Here is a 20,381-nt window from a genome sequence, read left to right as displayed (position 1 = left end):
CTCCCAAGCTCATAGAGATGGCTGGAAACCATCCAGTCCACAGCTAGCTCTGTGGTAACCTGCCACCACTGGATCAGATCCTGGTCTCTCTTAATCACACGGAAGTGCCCAGCGGGTGGGGGGACATCCCCTCTCGCTGCCTGTAAAAGCCATACAGCGGCTAATCAGCTGCTAGGATGGCATTTACATGAGAGGGAATCATCAGCTGAAAAGATAGATATCGAGATGATCCCGATATAACCTCTTCCAAGGTCACGACACCTATGGCAGGAAGTGGTTGAATGCAAAGCTACACAGAAATTCGGGTGCCATTTGGGGTTCCATAGGGGTTTAGTGTGAGATCTATTTGGGTGGTATGATGTCCCACCATATGGTTTCTGCATAGTTCAGATCAGCGTCTGTCGAAAATCAGAGTGGGTGCCCTCTCTCTCCTGCCAGTTCTAAATTCGAGTAAGTGCCCCGACAGTTCTTACAGTTTTCAGGTATTCCTTTTTCTAGCCACTACTAATTGTTTAATTTCATGTGCATTACTGGCAATAATTGTGCCACAGAGAGGGGTGCTAAAAAATGATCTGCACTGGGTATTAAATAAGCTAGGTTGTTGAAAAGGATCTGCAAGGGGTTACAAACAAGCAAAGTATGCCACTGAGTTCCTTGAGATCTGAAAATTACTTAAAGGGTCCCCTCCAGCATAAAGGGTTGAGTAAGGCTGTGCTAGAAGGAAGGTGAAGATTGAACATCTGCACATAGTACTCACCTGCCTCTTTAGTACAAGGTGTTTTCCCTTCCAATATTTGAGCATCTGTAAGGCCTGCAAAGTGCTTACAATGTCCACAGGATTCACTGCTGTTTCCTGGCTAATTTCTGCAACATACAATGGGGATTTTAGCATCATTTGTTTTATTCCAAGATGAAATTACACCACAAACTGGATACAACTTATGTAAAACATAAGGATAACCAAGACAAAGAGCAAATTTTCTAACACATTAAAGGCCAGGTTCACACTAAGCTGTGGGAATGAAGCCGTCCAAGTTCAGCTGAACTTGCACGATTTCACTCCCGAATGTCAGTCCCGATTTCACAGACATCTATGCAGGTTTTTGCACAGATGTCAATGGAAATCGCAAACAGTAGTACAGAAATTATATTGGCAGCCTCACCAATCAGGACTTTAGCAATTACTCAGTGATTGCAATCTGCTGAACGAATTAGAGTTGATTTCCTAGTACTGAAGAATTTCCTTTGCCATCTAAATTTTTGCCAAACCCAAAAATGTAATATAAATGATTAGAGGTGGTGGCTGCAATAATTTTTTTCTCTGTTTTCACCTGGCATCTGTCAATTGACAACTCCTGTATTCTCCTGTAGTATGGCCCCACTCTGGGTGAACGAGCACAGGGGCCACCTTTGGACAGCAGTGTCAAATGTATAAGCATATTTAAATACACTAACAAATTAAAGCCGCACTCCAGCTAATACTTTATAAGCAGTTACAGCAAATTATTTTTTTTCCTTTTGGGAAACAGGTTTTGTGAAAATAAAAGCTGATCATTGCAAGAACCTGTCTCAGTGAAATGGTTGGTCTCACCCCTGTAACAGATACATTCAGCTGGAGGAGAAGCACTTTAAAGCAGACAGCCCAGATCCTTCTCTCGGGTCCCTTTTTGGGGCTCCTGGCCCCTCCCTCCTGCTGAGTGCACCCACAGCAAGCAGCTTGCTATGGGAGCACCCAAGCTGAGCGTGCATTCAGACATGGAGCTGCTGCTGGGCCCCACCTCTCTCCGCATCGGCTCACTTTAACAGCAGCGGGAGCCAATTGTGCCGCCCTGCTGTCTCAGCCATTAAGGAGGGGGAGTCTCCTGCAACATCGATGGATAGAGATGGGCTCTTATAAGTATTAGGGGGGCTGCTGCTGCACACGTTATTCATCTTAATGCATAGGATGCATTAAGGTAAAAAAAAAAATTAAAAAAAAAAAAAACTACCTCTCCAAGCACTTTAACTTCCCAAAACCCCGTTTAAAAAAAAAAAAAAAAATTTTTTTTTTTTTTTTAAATAAAATGCTTGCTTTGACCTTTTTCATCCTTTGCTGCATCTGCACAGTGGCTGCAATTGATGGGCACAGTAAGGCTGCAATCAATTTTTTTGTTCAGTTTGTTTGCACTCAACCCCACCCCCCAAAAAATTTTGAACACCACTGCTGGATCAGATCCTGGTCTCTCCAATCACTGGGGACAGCCCAGAGAGGCGCTGGTGGGACGTCCCCTCCCACTGCCTGTAAAAGCAATCCAGCAGTTAATCACTAGGATGGCTTTTGCACGAGAAGGAATAATCGGCTGAAAAGATACCAGAATGATCCCAGTATAACCTCTTCAAGGTTCAATCATTAAAACAGAAGAAAATAAATATAACTTTAATAGTACCCCCACCCCCATCAAATCATTTTATGCAGCTATTACCTTTTGTACCACCACCCCCTCCCTTTAGAATGTAAGCTCTATGTGCAGGGCCCTCCTGTACCTTTTGTATTGTACTGTAATTGTGTTGTCCCCCCTATACATTGTAAAGCGCTGCGTAAGCTGTTGGCGCTATATAAATTGTGAATAATAATAATAATAATAATAATAATAGTAACAGTCCACGTCAGGCAGTGCAAGCAATAGTTACCTTTAATGGAAATTTCTTTGCCCTGGAAGGTGTGCAGATAGCGTAGCAGAACCTCCTTCCAATAACTGCGGTAGCTTATAAGGCCCAGGTCAGAGAGGGGACGCTCAGGGGAGCCCACCTTCTCCTCCACCTTCGAAAGAAGATAACCTGAGGAGATCCAAACAAAAAGGAGGTGTTGTAGCTCTGATTAAAAGAGCAAGCAGCAGATATATTTGTGCATAAAAGGCAATTAACGTGCTTATGGCAGATTATCAAAGGAGCAAATTCCTCCACCCCTTCAAGCAGCCAAACCTATATACAGTATGACATTTTCTATAGTTATCAAATTACATAATGGAATACAAAAATACATCCTGTACTATATACAGTATGACCTTAAGGCATACTGTAGCCTATGAGAGAATAAAGCTCTAAATTCCTTGCAATGTTTTGGTTTAGATTTTAGGGCACTTTCAATAACCAATTAAAAAAATAAATGAAAAAAGAAAAATAAAAAAGCTTCAATTCAAATGAATGTTGAGTTGATGAAATAATTGCACCACCTACTTTGCAGTATGGATGCAAATAATATGAAGCTCACCGCTACCAATGCTTGTGTTGGTGCCTGCAAACGGTAGCAAAAAGACTTACTGAAATCTATTAGCATCTTCCCATAACCCTGTCTCATGTACTGTGGCATTGTCAGGATACAGGACACATTGTAATTCAGAAAGGAGTTTTTTTCCTGTAAGCAAAAAAAAAAAAAAAAAAAACATCTGGTCACATTTCATTCTACTGCCAAGTAAAACAAGGATTGTAATCATCAGAAGAGAAAGAATGCAAAAAGGTATGCACTGCACATCACTGTAGCTCATTTAACAAATACTGGACTGTCAGTCAACCCCAAATTCACTGGAGTTTTGTGGCAAACCATAAAAGGATATGCACTGTTTATTTTAGAACCTGGAGGAGTGTAGAGCATGCCTAGCCATCAATCTGCAACCAAAACCATTTCATTGCAGACTGATGACTGTTGCTTTTTAGCAAGACCGTTTCAGAAGTAAACCAGACACGATGTCTTACATCCATGCCGCTTGAATTTGTTTCCTGGATTCTTAGAAGGTTAGCAATTCCTTCCATCTAAGACTTCAGCAAATATTAGGTACACGCTGCCATGGGAGCTTTAGGAAGTTGAAGGATAAAAAAGAAAAAAGGAAAAACAAAAAAAAACCCCCACACACTTTTTTCAGGTAAAAGGGTGTATTTTTTTTTTTAAGGAGCCTGAAAAGCATTGCACCAGTGATCAGCAGATATCGCTGGTGGCATGCAGGTTGGTAACCATACATAAGGCCAAGCAGTTTTCCACTGACAGGACAGAAAGAATTAATGGACTATCAGAGAACTCAACAGCGCCGTGGTAACTCATTGAGAACTATAAGCAGACAGCCACAAAGTACGTCAGGACTTGTAGTGTTCCCATTCACAGAACTCAGAATGAATGACATGGCTGTGTAGGCAGAGCCCAGCTCCATTCAAACAAAGTGACCACTAGTATGGGGAACTCCTCGCCTTAGTGCTGTCATAGGGAGAGACGAGGATCAGAAAGCTGCTGAAGTGGGAACATGTTACATGTTCCACCCTTAAAAAAAAAAGAGCCGCTGTTATAAGACACATTGAGCCGGACCCTTGGCCCAGCCTCCTCCTGATTGGCTCACTGGCTGTGACTGACAGCAGTGGGAGCCAATGGCCCAGAAGAGCTTAGGCTATTTTGAACATTGCTGGATCAGAGGAAGCTCAGGTAAAGATTGAGAGGGCTGCTGCACACAGGTATTTTTACCTTCATGCAAAGAAAGCAAAGTATGTAAAGAAAACTTCAGCCTTTTGAACCACTTTAAGGTTCTGGACTAGCAGGCCCCTATCAAATTTGTGTATTTTTGACAGTTAAATGCATGTGGATAAAAAACGAAAACTAAAATCACGAGTAGACCAGTGCCATTATAGTCAGAGTTTGAATCAGCTAAAAGTGAATGCTCATTTCCTTAGCAAAGAAGGGAGAGGGTATAATCAATGGTACAAAGAATATCTTTGTGCTTACTGCCCATCTTCCTAGGCTCAAGGCAACCAGTGATCTGCTGCGCTGCCCAAGAAGAAAAAATTGGGACAGCCAAACTACTGTTGGTGTGATAAGTGAAACGATTTGCAATCTGATAGGAGATCCTCCGTAGCCCAGGAACACTATACATGCTGAAAAAGGATCATGAGTGCTAGCTCCTCTATTCTCTAGTGCATGGGTCTTCAAACTATGGCCCTCCAGTTGTTCACGAACTACAATTCCCATCATGCCTAGTCATGTCTGTGAATGTCAGAGTTTTACAATGCATCATGGGATGTTTAGTTTCACAACAGCTGGAGGGCCGTAGTTTGAGGATCCCTGCTCTAGTGCCTATTGTAGGTGTTGCAGCACAACCCAATTAAAATACATTTTTCACTGGCTCCCCTACTTCCAACATGACTGCACTGGTGCTTATCAACTGTTTGCTCAATCAGCACTGTCACATATGGGCAGAGTCTTTTGCGCTCTGACTGGTTTTCACAATTAACCCACCAGTAGTTTGCTACAACACTGAGCAATTCATCTACATATGATGGAAAGATGATCATACCTTTGAGAAGTAGCCTATAAGATGGCAGCCGGTATTGTCTGCTTCAGTCATGACATAGAAAAGGAATGGTTCCACATCGTAGTACAGTGTTTTGTGGTCCAGGAAAAGCTTTGCAAGAAGGCACAGGTTTTGGCAATAAATCTGAAAGCAGAAATGTCACAGCAATGCATTTAATCATTCAGCGCTAATGAGCTTTTCTGTACAACACTTTGTTAATGACAGGGAATGCTTAGTGGGAGTTCTACAAAACAGAAAGCCTATCAGCTGTAATGCTAACCTTGTTCTTCTTTCCATCTACTTCAAAAACAGAGATGGATCCCTTCCGATAGATCTCGTCCCCAGGAGGGTGTTTCCACACACATTTCGCCTGAGGAGAAAAAGCAAGCATTAGAAATTAGCTTTTATCTGACAGAAGACCAGCAGGTTTCAGCTCCAACTAGCGACATTGGGGGATTAAGACACTATACAGAACAATAAACCCGGATGTGACAAAGAGGAAAATATACATAATCTGCCATCCATGTACAAAGAACACCCACAACACTTAAGCAGATTCTTCCACCCCAAAGGAAAGTCAAATAAGCTGACCTTTCACAATAGTCTAAAAAAAAAAAAAAAATAAGTACTAAGATTGCTTAACATTGTTCTTCATAGTCGCCGGTGTTAAAGAAAACCTGTACTGAAAAATGATGTATGCTGTCAGTATGTAAAGAGACCCTGTCACCAGCCTAATCAAATAACCAGATAAAACATACTAAAAAAAGTTATTTACATACCCATAAGTCAGGCTTGCTTCATTTTTCAATTTTGCTCCTCCTAGATGATTAAAAACTTAAAGTCCATTTTCAGCAATGTGGGGAGCCAAACTGAAAAATAAAGCCAGAATGGCAATTCATGGACAATCTTTGCAGATCATGCAAGGCTTCCCTGGCCGCTGCCAGGACCTTGGCTGACATCAGAACCAGGATGGGGGTGCAGGAGAGTCTCTGGAGTGCAGCGTCTCCAAAACGTTTTGAGGTGTCAGACAAAAGGGCTACATCCAGCACAGCTAGGAGTTACACTGATAAATACCGAATCAGCCTTAATACTTTTATATGGTTAGGCAGGGGTGGTGACAAAGGATGAGCTCAGGGTTTGGTCCAAATTTTATTATGAACCAACCCTGAAGGAAGCCATCACCCCCAAGGAAGAGCGCAGTGGCGACTTCCTGGCGGGCTCTGCACGTGGGGTGTGCGAACATGGTGGAGCTCATCCCTACTTCCAACCACACTGCGGCCAGGGCGTTTTCCTCCCCACATCTACACAAAGCAGTGGGGATACACATGACATACCTAGCCAATACATGTAACTGGAGTGCGGAATGCCCTGGCCAGTTTACTGGATAGCAGTGGGCTGGAGTGACTGCTTTCCTACCGGGTTTGGTCCAAACCCAAGCTCATCTTTAGTGGTGACAGGGTCTCCAACTGTCTTTTCTCTGATGTCATTAGATGCGTGATTCTTTTAGATCTGTCCCTCAGAATATATCAAGGCTAGACACAGGTACATAATTGGAGCTGGCGGTCTGCATCCAGAAAACCAAAATGGTGGTGTGGAACCTTGTGTATGGCATCTAAGCAGCAAATCGCAGCAGGACAAGGCAGGATTGGCTGTGCAGGCAAGTATGTGGGAATGCAGCACTACAGGTAAGAGGGCACACAAAACACAGGTGAGGGTGGAAACCATCGCATTCCACCAAGTAATCTACCAGCCTGAAACTCCTGATGCATTAGACCAGAATTAGAGCTGCATGATTAATCAAGAACCGTTATTGCAATTTTTTTCCCCCCTTTGTAATCTTAACTAAAGTGTTTCACATTCTTGCTATGCAAAGAATTCTCTCTGCTCTTCTGAAGCCACAGCCATCAAAAGAAAGGAAGGAAAAAAACAAGCAGCCTGCCAAGAATCAGAACATTCTTTATCAGTTGAACTAAGTCTAAACACTAACAATTTGTCAATAGAATAGACTGTGTGTGAGGAAAGATTGTGTGACAAGAAAATAAAAAAAAATAACCAGTAAAGTTAACCAATTTTTTTTGGATACTGTGAAAGATTAATTTGTGAGAATCGTGATCTTTTTATTCTAAGCAAAAATAAAAAAAATTGCGATTCTCATTTTGGCCAGAATTGTGCAGCTCTAACCAGAATTATACAACTCCAGTCCTAAAGGCCCCCAGATGGTGATTCAAAGACCGACACCATTACTTTGTCTCAATCACAGAAACTCCTAAAACTGGAAAAAGTTAGAAAAGAACGCCCGACAAATGTGTTGGATCCAGATGGAAAAATGTAATCAACCACACTCGCCCACACGCTAAAACCCATTTTATTCACATTTATATGCACTGCAGTGAAGCTGCAATGTAGAGAAACAGATGGAGGGCAACTTCAGGTGCACTCCCGTGCCGATGTCATGCAATTAAAGTCTTATTAAAAAAATAAAAGTAAAGGTTGTTTTAAGCTACTCTATATTGACCCTGCATTTTCCATTCACGCCTGTACACAGCAATGTTTATTACAGAAAATGCACACGCAAGCAAATACCAGCAGATTGCAGGGAAGAGAATTGAGAATTAGAAGATGGCGCAATCATAAACTACCTTCCAGCTCACTGAAACCCTGAGTAGCAAAGGCATACAAAGGATAATGGCTCACCATGTGTCTTCGGAGGATAGTCTGACTCTTCATGTATTTTAGACAGAATTCACACATGTAGAGCCGGCCCAGGCGTGCATACTCCTCTGGATACGGAGAGTGGTACCAGGTGTCAAGCTCATAACGACCAAAGATTATAGTCTTAATCATGTTGCTTCCTTCAGTGATCTGGCCTTGCAAGCGCAGCTTCTCCTGAAAAGACAATGTAGGGTACTTACCAGAGAGTGTTCTAAAGGGAGGTATGTCAATCAAGTGGACAACTGGTCTTGCAGCACTGGGTTTTAAGGTTTGTGGGACTCACCCACACTTTAAAAGCTTACTGTTAAGGAAATGGCAACTTTTTGCTTACTTGACCACCCTTCCTCTACAACCTTTATACATACCTTTTTACCATAACCCTATGGTAAAGTCATGGGACATGTCTTTTTCACTTCTGGTGCTGGGTGGGTTCTGAATACTGCAGAGAACATGCCCGTATAGTGCAGTTAGTGACGTTTTCTGCAGCATTCTCCAAAGCTACTTGAAGAGGACCGCCAGAGAGCATGTTCTTAAAGCCAGGGGCTAAAACACAGGTTTGATGTAGCTGGGCTTAAGAGGAGTAGCAGTGGATCGCATAGCAAAAAGTCACCAGGAACAGCACTAAAGACATGAGTATTGCAGCAACAACTGCAATATTTCAATGCAGAATAGATCATTTTATACAGTCGATGGTTCCAATAATTTTAAAAACCAATTGAGCTTCTTATTTTTCACCTGGTAGGTAGGTGTGTTTCAGGATTTTAATACAGTTATCAAGCAAGTCCCACTACTCCTGGCAAACATACATTCATTACAACAGGAAAGTGGTTGTGGACTGCTTACCAAGTCTTCCGAGGCTCTTGCCTGGGCCCTTCGGAAAAGTTCCAGATCGTACTCACTGGTCAGGTTTTCCAAGAGTGGCTCTCTTGTATTACCATAGTTCTGTCTATGCTCCTGTCAACAGAGAAGCCATATTGATAACAGATGGATATGGCCTGAAGCCAAATCTTGTTCACATTTGAAGTGAATTGCATCTTCCCAACCTCAATGTAGGTCACAATAGATCACACTGTTAAAAGGTAAAAATACAGTCCAAGCCACTATTGCAGAGGCTCAGCAATGTAAATATAGAGCACAAGCAACATTGTTTATGTAGCGTAAGCAAAACAGTTTTCAGAATTCAGCATCTGTAATCCTACCATATACTTCTCTTTCTGTTCTTTGGTTAGGCCTGAGTTCCTCTTCTTTCTCAATTCTGTGACTTTCTCTTTGTACCGAAGTTGACGTTCCGTGGGAGCCTTAAAATGACAAGTATTAGCGTCACTTCTGTCACCCTGGTTTCTTCAGTCACCCAGAAAAACACTGGGGCTTGGCACATTTAAAGTGGTGCTAAAGTCTGAAGGTTTTTTTTATGGTCATGCATACTATGCATGAAGATAAAAAAAATCCTGTGTGCAGCAGCAGCCTCCCCTCCCCCCACATACTTACTTGAACACCATCTCGATCCAGCAATGTTGCAGGATAGTCTTGGCTGCCCAGGACTCTCTCTCCTTATTGGCTAAAAACAGCATTGTGGTGCCATTGGCTGCTGTCAGTCAGTGAGCCAATGGCTCCATGTCTGAATGGACACAGCGCAGCAGCCCGGGTGCCCCGTTTAAAAGCTGCTTTCTGTGGGGGCACTCAGCAGGAGAAAGGGGCCAGAAGTGCTGGCGGGGGACCTGAGGGGAGGATCTGGACCGCTCGGTGCAAAACCTCTGCACAGAGCAGGCAAGTATAACATGTTTGTTCTTTTTAAATTAAAAGAAAAAAATGAGACTTTAGTATCACTTTAAACACACGGCCATGCTTTTATGACCAATAGTGTAAACCTGGATACCTTGCATTCAAATCAGCCTAAATGATTTCAGAAGTTAAAAAATTATTTTTCTCTCTAGCCTCTTGAGGGACACAAGTTTTAAAACTTCAGGTTATACTGCCACCTACAGGAGTACTGAAGGCTGGCAAAAAAGACACTGTAGGCCAGCCCAGGATAACCTGTTCCACCATCACCATGCTACAGGTTTTTCTGGTGTCCAAGGAGGATTGACATTTATTGCAGCTCTGCTATGCTTAAGTCTAACTTCGTTTTTTTTTTCCTAGCACCTCTCCAATTAATTTTTTCAAATCAAGACCATCTCTGCTGAAGCTCATCTCTTCAACTGCAGCTTTCCAGTGCGGTCATGCTCAACCTTGCTTTTGGAGTACCGCATCTCCACCCCAATGGACGGTGGAGGGACAGTCTTAAAGGACCTGTGGCACCATTCTAGACATTCCTTTCTTTACTCTCACCCACAAAGTAGTTTTCCTTCTAGTCATCACCTATACGAGGCAAGTTTCTTCTTAATGTGGATCTCCAGGCTTCCCCCAAATTTTTTTTTGAAAAAGTCAGCAGCTACAAATACTGTAGCTGCTGACCTTTGTTATAAGGACACTTACCTGCCCAGGGATGTCCTCACACAAGCCGATCCAAGAATCAACTTAAGTTTGCTGTGACGATCTGAGCAGACACCTGTCATGGCCAGGTACCCAAAAAGTGCCAAATGTGGCAGTGGAACAAGCAGAGCCTCCTATTGTGGATGGAGCTCAGCTTCCCCTGCAAGGAACCCTTTTTACGTTTTTAAGAGAGCCAAGGCGAGGTTGCAGGATCAGAACATTTTTCCTAAGGTAGTTTCTTCCTTTAACTTTAAAAAGAGGTTGAGCCTTGTTTTTTTTTTTAAAAACATATCATACTTGCTTCCACTGTGCAGTACGTTTTGCAGTGTTGCCCCCAAACCTCATTTTCTGGGGTCCCCTGGCCACGCTCACGGTGCCTCCTCGCATCGGTAAAGCCCCTGGGAGAAGCGCTCTCCCTGGGGGTTACCTTGCGGTGTGGGCAGGCTCCCGAGTCCAGAATTTGCATGCATAAACACAGAATGATGGGCTCGGCTCCGACCCCCACATCATTGGATTTGATTGACAGCAGCAGGAGCCAATGGCTGCACTACTATCAATCTGTCCAATCAAGAGCTGAGAACCCCAGGCAGAGGTAGAGCACGTCTCTGCTGAGGGAACGAACATGTTCAGGTGAGTAAAATGGGGGGGCAGTGTCAGAAGTTTTTTCACCTTAATGCACAGGATGCATTAAGGTGAAAAAACACGAGGGTTTACAACCCCTTTAACGAACACGTTGGTGAACTGGAGCTTAACTAAAGAATAAAAATGTCACTCTGTTGTCTGGGTGTGGCTCATGCTGTGGGAGTCCCTCTCAACCACCGCTTTTTTAAAGATAACCAATTCCCTTTATGTTAAGACTCTAAGGGTGCACCGACTTCTCGTTCCACCATCTCCAGTAGGTTAATGCAGACCATTATTCAAGCTCATCTCAAGAATGGTTCCAACCTTTCCCGTTGAGGAAAACTCTGGATCGGAGTTCTACCTGATGGATGTTTTGACCTCATTTGGCGCCAGCTACAAGCGCAATGCATTTCAGACAGCTCTCTGAGCTGCAGGCAGTTTCCAGGTCCCTATTATTTCTTGGGCCCATAAGCCTGTGTTTGCAGTGTTGCCCACCTCTCATTTTGACTTGTTTTTGGATGTCACAAAGGTTTGAAGAACACCTGTATCTTTAAATGGACAAGAAAGAAAATAGGATTTCTGCATTTCCTGTAAAACCCTTTACTTGAAGTTCATTGAGGGACACCAGTCTGAACCCTCTTAATGATCCTGCCCTCAGTACTGCTTATCCTGACCTGGCCTAGAGTATTTTTTTGTTTGCCAGTGTCCAATCCTCCTGAAGGTAGCATTACCCAATAGTATCTTAATTTGTGTCCCTCAATGGACTCCACAAAGGATTTTACAGTGCATACAAAAAAAATCTCTAAGTTATTGCCAGTGTAGCCCTAGCCATACTCCAATGAGCAGACTTCCCCAACTGTAGAATTTCTCCTTCCTGTAATGGTGTCCCTCACAGATTTCAAATGGTCCCCCCCCCCCCCATGTAGGGTGAATGCATCTGGTAAATGGAACACCTTTGTTGAAATTAGTAATCGTGGCAATTGTTAAAGTGTTACTAAACCCAGGAGCCTACATTCCCTATATTGGTCTCCCACAGTACACAACATGTAAATGAAATTATTTTAGTAAAAATATACTGCTGCTGAGAAAAAAAACAAAAAAAAAAAAAACACGGTATTTAGCAGTTTATAACAGTCTTATTACTTATCAGTGTCTGGTTAAAGCTTGGAGGAATTTTCATTCTTCTGTCTGGACAGTGCTGATTGACCCTGTGCTGAGCACATGCACCCTCCCAAGAAAAAATAAATAAAAAAATAAAAATAAAACACCCTCTTGCAATACACAGCAAACTGAGCATGTGCAGCGTGCCCCCAAGGCTCTGTACTGTCACCAGATGGATTGGGGACAGTAATAGAAGGGAGGATCAGAGAAAATAGGATAGGATCAAACAGCCTTTTTACACAAAGTGCAGGATTAAACCCTTAAGTTCTATTGTGAGTATAACAAACATGCTTTACTGCATATACCGACTGATTGTACTGTTGTGGGTTTAGTAACACTTTAGGTCAAAATAGAAGTTTGTTGTAAATGCCACAAGAAAACAAACAATGTGGTATAGAAGAGCTGCTGATCGCATTTACAGCAATGTGTAGGAAGTCCATTCCAAAGCAGTAAAATGGAGGGGTGGACAACAACCACTAAAAATACTATCCAAGATAATTGGGGCCTGCCTGCAGCCCAAGAGCCACCTGAAGGACCAACACCTGAATCTGAAACTTGATGAAGCCGAGACCCATGGGAACCTGCCAACAAGACTGGCAACTGAGAAGAGAATCAATGCAATGCTCGAGACCTAGACAGAAAGGCCATCACACAGAAAGGAGCACCAAACAAAATGCAGAGAAAGGTGGGCAATTCAAACCCACCAAAAGTCTGCTGAAACCATAACAAATTTTCTGTTTAGTGAAGGAAAGACCTACAGCCTAGTGTGGTCAACAAGAAATGGTGTCTATTTACTAGAACAAACAGGTCCCTTGAATGAAACTTGTGAGAAAGTCTAGCTGGTTTAAAAGGTGAAGGCCCTAGACCATAGAACCCGGACCGCCAGGATTAAGGGGCAAAAGTGTCTAAAGAGATTGTATGGCCAGACAACTAATCTTGCCAAGCAACACTAACCAGGAAAAAACTAAAATTCAGTTAAAACACAACCAGCCTATAAGGAGTATGAAGTGGCTCCCAAGTCTGCCATAGAAATAAAAAGGCTCAGAAGATGCAAAGAGTCAAAAGAAATCGGATTTAACCCCAGATGAGCAGACCAACACAAAGTCACTCCCTGCTTCTGACAGATGGCACATGCAGTAGGAGACTAGCGAGTTCTGCTTGCCAACAATTTAGGGAGGCATGGGTCTCACCAGTGATGACCTCCACCTGCAAAAGCAGGAACTGAGGCACATATAGGTACATGAATCTCCTCCACATCCAGAGGCCACCAGTTAAGAGGGATCGGATCCCAAGTGACTGTCCTTAAGGGAACCAGCGCAGGCATAGCTGCGACTGAAATTACCATCCAATAGAAGGACCACACAACACAGGGAGGAGTCCCACACCGAGGGGTATGATGTACTGTCAAGAGAAAGAATGGTGGCCCAGATGGGGCAGGGCACTAGAAGCCAAGTGGACACTGTGGGGTTGATTTACTAAAACTGGAGTGCACAAACTCTGGCGCAGATCTGCATTGAAACCAATCAGCTTCCAGTTTTTTTGTCAAAGCTTAATTGAACAAGCTGAATTTAGAAGCCGATTGGCTACCAAGCACAGCTGCACCAGATTTTGCACTCCAGCTTTAGTAAAATCAACCCCACCGAGCAGAGCAAGCAAACCTAGGGTGAGAAAACCAAGGTAACAGGGAAGGTGCATTAGTCTGTGCAGTAGCACAAGGAAGACTAAAATAGCTGAAGGGAGTGCCAATGATTAGTATGGTCCACCATGTAGCAAATTCCTCTCAAATCAGAAGAGTTCTGTCACAATACCAGGTGGGGCCCAGAACCCTTCAAGTGTTCTTCCAGTTCACTGCATAAAAGGGAAAACGAGAGTCTCTTCAGAGGTAGATTGGTGAGACTAAGTCAGATGGTCAGGGTGACAGACGCAGCCTGTTCTAAGGCCAAGAGGTGGTCCAAACTAAACTCTGCACCTTTTGGTGGTGACGCAACTAGGCCAAAATGCGATGAAAGGCCTAAAAAGGTACAAGACAGATGGTGAGGGTAGGATGTGACCGAGTCATTGTAAGAGGGAAGTTGGAACAGACCAGAGTATGGAGTTCAATGTGGAGCTTTTGCGAAGCAGCAGATGGCCCATGCTGAATTACGAGTGATTGGAACCTTCAGTGGCCTACTCAGTGAGTCTTCAGAAACAGCACAAGCGCTAATGCAATGCCACAGCTCTGGATCTGAAAATGCACCACAAGCAGAATCCCATGCCCGATTGTCACTTTCCAGGCTAGCTCCAGTCTGGTCAGATCTGGGTACAGCACATCCAAGTTAACATTAAAAAAGGTCAATCTAAATAGTTGCCATATAGGAGACCAGCTCAAGCAGTGATGTAGTGAGGAATCTTTGCTTAAATCAACGCAAGAAATCCAAAAAGATAAAAAAATACAAAAAAAAATAAAAATAGTAAAACTGGATAAGCTTTTTCCAGTGCAGCCGACAAAGATGTCCATCCTCCTAAAACACAGTTAAAAAAATAAAAACACAGAGGCATGCAACGTAGTGGAGGGGGGGGGGGGGGGGGGGGGGGGTCATCCTAAGCTGGCCTACAATTCGTTTGCCAGTATAAAATCCATCTGCAGGCGACAGTTTGTCACAGTATCTGAATTCCTGTGTCCCTCAATGGAGGAGAAAAAGTCTGACACCAATTTAATTATTGTCATTATCACATTAGCAGAACATTGATTTGTGAAATCCAAACCTCCCTCTCCCCTCTAGATCCTGCCCCAGCATTGCTTTTTTTTTTTAGGTTTCACCTTGTTCTTATAGTAATAAACCATTTTTACTTACTGTAACATCACCAGGCTTGTAAAAAATTCTTGCAGGGGCCACAGTTCCGCTCTTAGACGTAGGGGGTACACACCCCAGAACTACATTTCCCAAGAGCCTTTTCCCTACACAGTGTGGGCAGGCTATTGTGATTCAAGCCAGTGGCACGGTTTTGCAATTCAGGACTTGGATTTCGGTGCAACAAAGGCACTGTGTTGTCAAACAGTTAGGACACTGGACTTCTGCAATATCAACTGGTATTTTCTGCAACTGCAGTATTTTTAAAAGGATACACAGGAAAATGTGCATGTATTGCAACAATGTGCTAGAGTTTTTTTTTTTTTTTTTTACACTTTGATCTGACTTTTAAACGTGTTGCAAATGAGGATACTGCCAACAAGCAGTTATATCTCTCAGTATCAGAGATGTAATCACTCAGGTAGCACATGCTCATCTGCAACACAATAAATCAGAAGGTGTTGAAACCTGCTAAAAGGAATTAAACAGTAAATTTTGGGCCAAGCTAGTCTTTACAAGCCTTAAAGATTTGTCAGAGACACAGCACAACTAAGCGTTAATGGCCGAGCGATTCCTGAAAGATTTGCGAGAGCTGCCCTCTGACATGTAATTAGGACTGCACTCACTTGGTGGCGTGTGGCATGCCTGTTATTGTCATCCTGCCTGTGGGACAGCATCCGCTCTTCCACCTGTTTGTCACGACTCTGTGCTCTCACCTGAAATTCATCACAATTCTGTAAATGTAAGCAATCACGGAAGGGTCAGGTCAGCCTTCTTGAGAAACGTGCACAAGTATAAGCAGACGAACCCCTTCACCTCGCACACTGTGCTGTGACTAATGGGGTGCTGAACAAGACAAGCACGTTACCTTGCATTCGTCCGCAGACAGGTTGTGGTATAACGGGCAGCCGGAGATAGAGAAATGCCTCTCGTGTTTCCCAGTGAGGTGCCCTAAGGAAAATGGAAAGTATTAAGAAGAAGCAGAAGAACTCTGGGATAAAATAGAGGTTAAAAGGGAATCTGTTATGACAGAACACAAAAGCCACCATTGCCGCCCACTCCTAAAAACAATTCTTTTCATTCTTTCATGGAAACAGACTGCAAAGGGTTTTTAGAACTAATGTGCATATTTACCGCCGGTTTATTTTGGTCAGAAAGTAAAAGGTTATTGGATCCATGTAGTGACCGCTATTAAATTAAGCTCACATCAATCACCACCTTTATGCACTTTTATCTAGTAACAAAAAATTAACCAACAGGCTACAATATCTACCTAAAGTCACATGAGGTGCTGGGGATTTGATCCTCCGCTCTTCCTACAACGAATGGCAAGATCCCTTATGGGTTTCCATTTTGCTGTCTGGGTGACAGACCCTTCCCATTGGCTGCCCAGCAGCTGTGTCCTGACAAGCTTCAGGACTACAGCGGCGTGATGACAACACAACAGGACCTCTTGGCGCAGACCGACTACTGCGCTGGATCCAGCAAGGAGACATATAACAGACTCAGATATGCAAAAAACAGGGGTTAGAGGTAGGTTTCTCCCCTCTTGGCCTGCCAGCTGCAGTGGGTGGGGCCGAGGATCTCCCAATTGTTCTTTCTAAGACCACATACACACTATTAGATTTTCTGCAGATTTTTATCATCAGATACAAATCCAAAACCATACAATAAGATGGTCAAACCTTAAGCGTTAAAATTTGTATGCAATCAGGCAGGCCTTGCATTACATGGTTTTGGCAAGTCTGAAGACAAAAATGATTGCATAGACAGTGATCCTTGTTCCCAATTAGCAGGAATACTAGACCAGTGTCCATGCCTGACAGCATGTTTTTTTTTTTTTTTTTTAACTAGAAATTCCACCTTTTTATCCATTGGATCCCTAAGCATTTGAGCATTGTCAGCCGGACAAGTCAGAGGATATAGCAGCGGTAATTGCTGGTATACCCTACTTCGTGAATTTCCTCCACCATAGGATAAAGTCTCAAAACTTTTTAGGAGGGAAAAAAAAAATGCTTATCTGGGTGATCCTCTCAGATACAAAAAAGCTTTTCCAGCAATGAATGGACAGGAAAAAACATGCACAGCTTGAGGAGGCTTTAGTGAGCCCAAACACTCAGTTAAGGGTACATAAATGTGGAGCGTTCAGCAAGAAATTGCACCATCAATCTTAAGATTAAAACAGCCGATTCTCCCGCATTTGACACCTCAGAAGAGGAGTCGGTCATCAGCCACACCACGGCCCAGAGGGAATTAATCTTTTCCTGCCCCTAGTTCCTCAGTTTGAGGGTACTGGGTAATGGAAGAAAACCTGTCGCATTTTGACCCAGACTGGGATGCGATTAAAGTCGCTATTTTTTGATTTAAAAAAAAAAGTAACTGAGGCTGCAGTGTTAAAAACAGTTGCAGACACTTCATGGCCCTGATGCTCACTCTGACTAGCCCCTCCTCTCAGAGGAAGATGCCATTTGTAGAGATGAGTAGGCTTCCCAGAGCTTGAGGGAGACCATTTTAGCTCTTTTTTGGGGGTGTTTCAACCCCTCCTTCTGAATATAGCCCGATGCACAAAGCAGAGGTACTACCAGAAGAAATCGCATCCACTGCTTGAGCAATAGCCCAGCCTGATGAAAATAGTAAACGTGTTAAATAGGAAATGCCTGTATCACCAAAACCTCTTTCATGCTCTTTGCTCTTATGTCTCTGACAATTTTGCAGCCAGCACAAATGGGATTTTTTACAATTTTTTTTTTTTAAACACACACCTGTGTTTGAGGGGCTGTGCCAAGCCCCGCCCCCACAGTCACATCATGCCCCACATTGTGCCCCCTCCTTACTTTAAAAAAAAAAAAAGTTTTCCCACGCAAGAACAGGCCTCCAAGCCGACGGGATCGGCTGAGTGAGGGATGGCTTGAAGGAGACCTCCAAGCCGGCACCGTGTAGGGTTGGTGAAAGGAAAAAAAAAAAAACGGCATTGCCGATCGTTTTTAGTTCTCCTTTATACTCCAGTTGGAAGAGGGGGAAGAGTTCAGCTCAGGTGGGGAGTGTCTGGAGGAAGCAAAACCCCCCAAACTTACTGGAGGTCTGCCTTCTAACCAGAGGAAAAAAGTCTGCTGCTTCTGTGACACAGCTCGACTCTGAGCAAAGCATGAGAAGGTACGTGCTCCATACAGCCCCCAGTGGTGACACTCTTAGGCATGACAACATTTACTTCAAAGGAGACATTTCATAAGAAAATTAAAAAATTCCTTATAAAAACTCCACTTACCTTTCCCGCCGCAGGGTTTTCTGTGATAAAACCAACCAATCTTCACCCTTCACGGTGGGTTCCATTAACAAACCTTCAGGAACCGGGGACCCTCTGGGAACCCAGTCCTGGACCCTTAAAAAGCACTCCTCCAGTAAAACATTTTTTGGCCTCAATACCAAAAATACTGGATCACAGCTCTCTAAAAAAACGACAAGCGTTACCGGCAAAACCTTGTTTCTTCAGATACGAGGCCCGAGTACCATTCAATCCAGCCTAAAAGACACTTTGAATGGATGCGGCTGCATAGGCCCAGCAAGGATTGCTCCAGAGGAGCACAGCACATCTTTACTCATGACCAACAACTTAGACACTGGCGAAAAAACTGAGATACTCCTCAGTAGTAGGAGGGGTTATATAGGGAGGATACTTCCTGTTTAGGGTGTACCAGTGTCCATCACCTGAAGGTGGACTGTAACCCATATAGTAATTACTATGGCCCTGTGTCCTGTGATGTACGATTAAAGAAAGTCTATGTTGTATGAGACCAAATCGCACCAAAGTAGTACAGGAAACTTTTCCAAAATTGCTCCATGCTGGGTAGCACTGATGTCAACAGACACCACTGAAAATGTGATTTCCTATGTCATGCGATACTTTGTGACTCAAGCGATATCTTAAATCGCACTAGAATGAACCGGGCCTTAAAAGTTTCAAATGCGAGACAAATTTTTAAATTATACAATAATAAATAAATGCAAAAATAATATTTATCAGCTGTAAACAATCCCACATAGTGCCTATGGATGTATATCATCCCATGACCGTGCCCAATGTTCAAAAAGTCAAACAGATTGCATCTATGAATAGTATCAACTATAAGTAATTACCTAAAGAGTTGCAGCCGGGGGTGGGACACTTCATATTAAAGTTGTAGCTCTCGTGAAATCGCCTCCTCTTGGGTCTATGAGACAGGTCACTCCCAGAGTCCTTCATGGACAAGTCCTTGGCAATGCTCTCATCATGAGAAGCGTTGGGGCTTGAAATGTCTATATCAGACTCCGATGATGGTGCATTTCCAGTAGGCGTGCGAGGTGGGGATTCGTCATGATCCCCGGCGTTTTTAGCATCTGTGACAGAGAACATGGTCAGCATTCGTCAGGATTCACACCATAAGGATTAGCACACAAAGAAAGCTACTCTACTGGGCCACAGCTATAAAAATAAAAAAAATAAAAAAACAGACAGCCAGCGTGCATCTACTTTGACAAGAGCGAGAGAGAGCGCTTCCGGCAGTGCTTTCGGCCCGGCTGCACCCCCGTACCTCTGTCACAAAAGTCCGCTTGCTCGGTTTCCGATCCCGATGAGCGGGTCTGTCGGAGTGGGTATTTTTTCGGAGTCATGGGGGTGGGCTGCTGCTGGCTGCGGGTCACCCTCCGGGTGGAGTAGGCCGGCTCCTCTGCACCAAACGATTGCAGATTGCTAACCGGACTGGAATCTGGTTTAATACAAACCACAATTTCACTTGCCAACACGGCCAACCTTATTGTGACCTGCCCTGTAATCCACTGCTGCTTCCTGACCATAACTAGCTGCAAAGGGAAACTTCTGATTCTAGCATGCTAATATAACAAGTGAAGAGCAGGTTTAGCCCAGGGACAGGCAAGCTGTTTAGAGGAGATGGAACCCCTTGAAAGATTACAGTTACAGGTGGAATGTTGCCAATGCCTGGGCTAAACACCGCCAAAAAAAAAAAAAACTGAGCTCGTCAATTCCTACTGCCACACACAGACTTTCTGGATCATGAAAGGATTACTCCACCCAAAAGCAACTGAGGACGCCTAGAATGTTTAATGTAAACTTGCCATGAGAAACATTTATAGGCCTTCTAAAAAAAAGTTACTGGCTCTCATGCTGACTTACTTTTAATACTTTGAGTCACTAACCTAGAACAAGCGAGCAGATCAGATGAGTCTGGACTATTTACCTGCTTAATTGTTCTTGGTTGGGGACACCTACTGAAGTAGGGGG

General features: G+C 43.5%; 1 protein-coding gene across 8 annotated transcripts in view; it reads right to left on the bottom strand.

The window, feature by feature from the left end:
- The window catches only part of KAT7 (lysine acetyltransferase 7), a 55,891-nt gene that overhangs the window by 8,932 nt on the left and 26,578 nt on the right, over positions 1-20,381 (bottom strand). For 3 of the 8 annotated variants that reach the window (XM_077459995.1, XM_077459999.1, XM_077459997.1), the window contains 12 exons: positions 19,675-19,848; positions 19,241-19,480; positions 15,975-16,057; positions 15,733-15,840; positions 9,221-9,319; positions 8,865-8,975; positions 8,004-8,195; positions 5,590-5,679; positions 5,313-5,453; positions 3,301-3,394; positions 2,671-2,817; positions 758-864 (listed from right to left, as the gene is read on the bottom strand). In XM_077459995.1, coding sequence (XP_077316121.1) covers positions 758-864; positions 2,671-2,817; positions 3,301-3,394; positions 5,313-5,453; positions 5,590-5,679; positions 8,004-8,195; positions 8,865-8,975; positions 9,221-9,319; positions 15,733-15,840; positions 15,975-16,057; positions 19,241-19,480; positions 19,675-19,848 — 1,586 coding nt within the window. The remainder of the gene's footprint in view (positions 1-757; positions 865-2,670; positions 2,818-3,300; positions 3,395-5,312; positions 5,454-5,589; positions 5,680-8,003; positions 8,196-8,864; positions 8,976-9,220; positions 9,320-15,732; positions 15,841-15,974; positions 16,058-19,240; positions 19,481-19,674; positions 19,849-20,381) is intronic. The other 5 variants (XM_077459996.1, XM_077459998.1, XM_077460000.1 and 2 more) reach the window with 5 other exon arrangements.

This window comes from Lithobates pipiens, unplaced genomic scaffold, assembly GCF_037356315.1.
Source record: "Lithobates pipiens isolate NorthernLeopardFrog02 unplaced genomic scaffold, aLitPip1_a1.2 Scaffold_28, whole genome shotgun sequence".
Lineage (NCBI taxonomy): Eukaryota > Metazoa > Chordata > Amphibia > Anura > Ranidae > Lithobates > Lithobates pipiens.
Note: the sequence above shows the minus strand (reverse complement) of the source record. Positions and strands in the feature narration are given on the sequence as shown.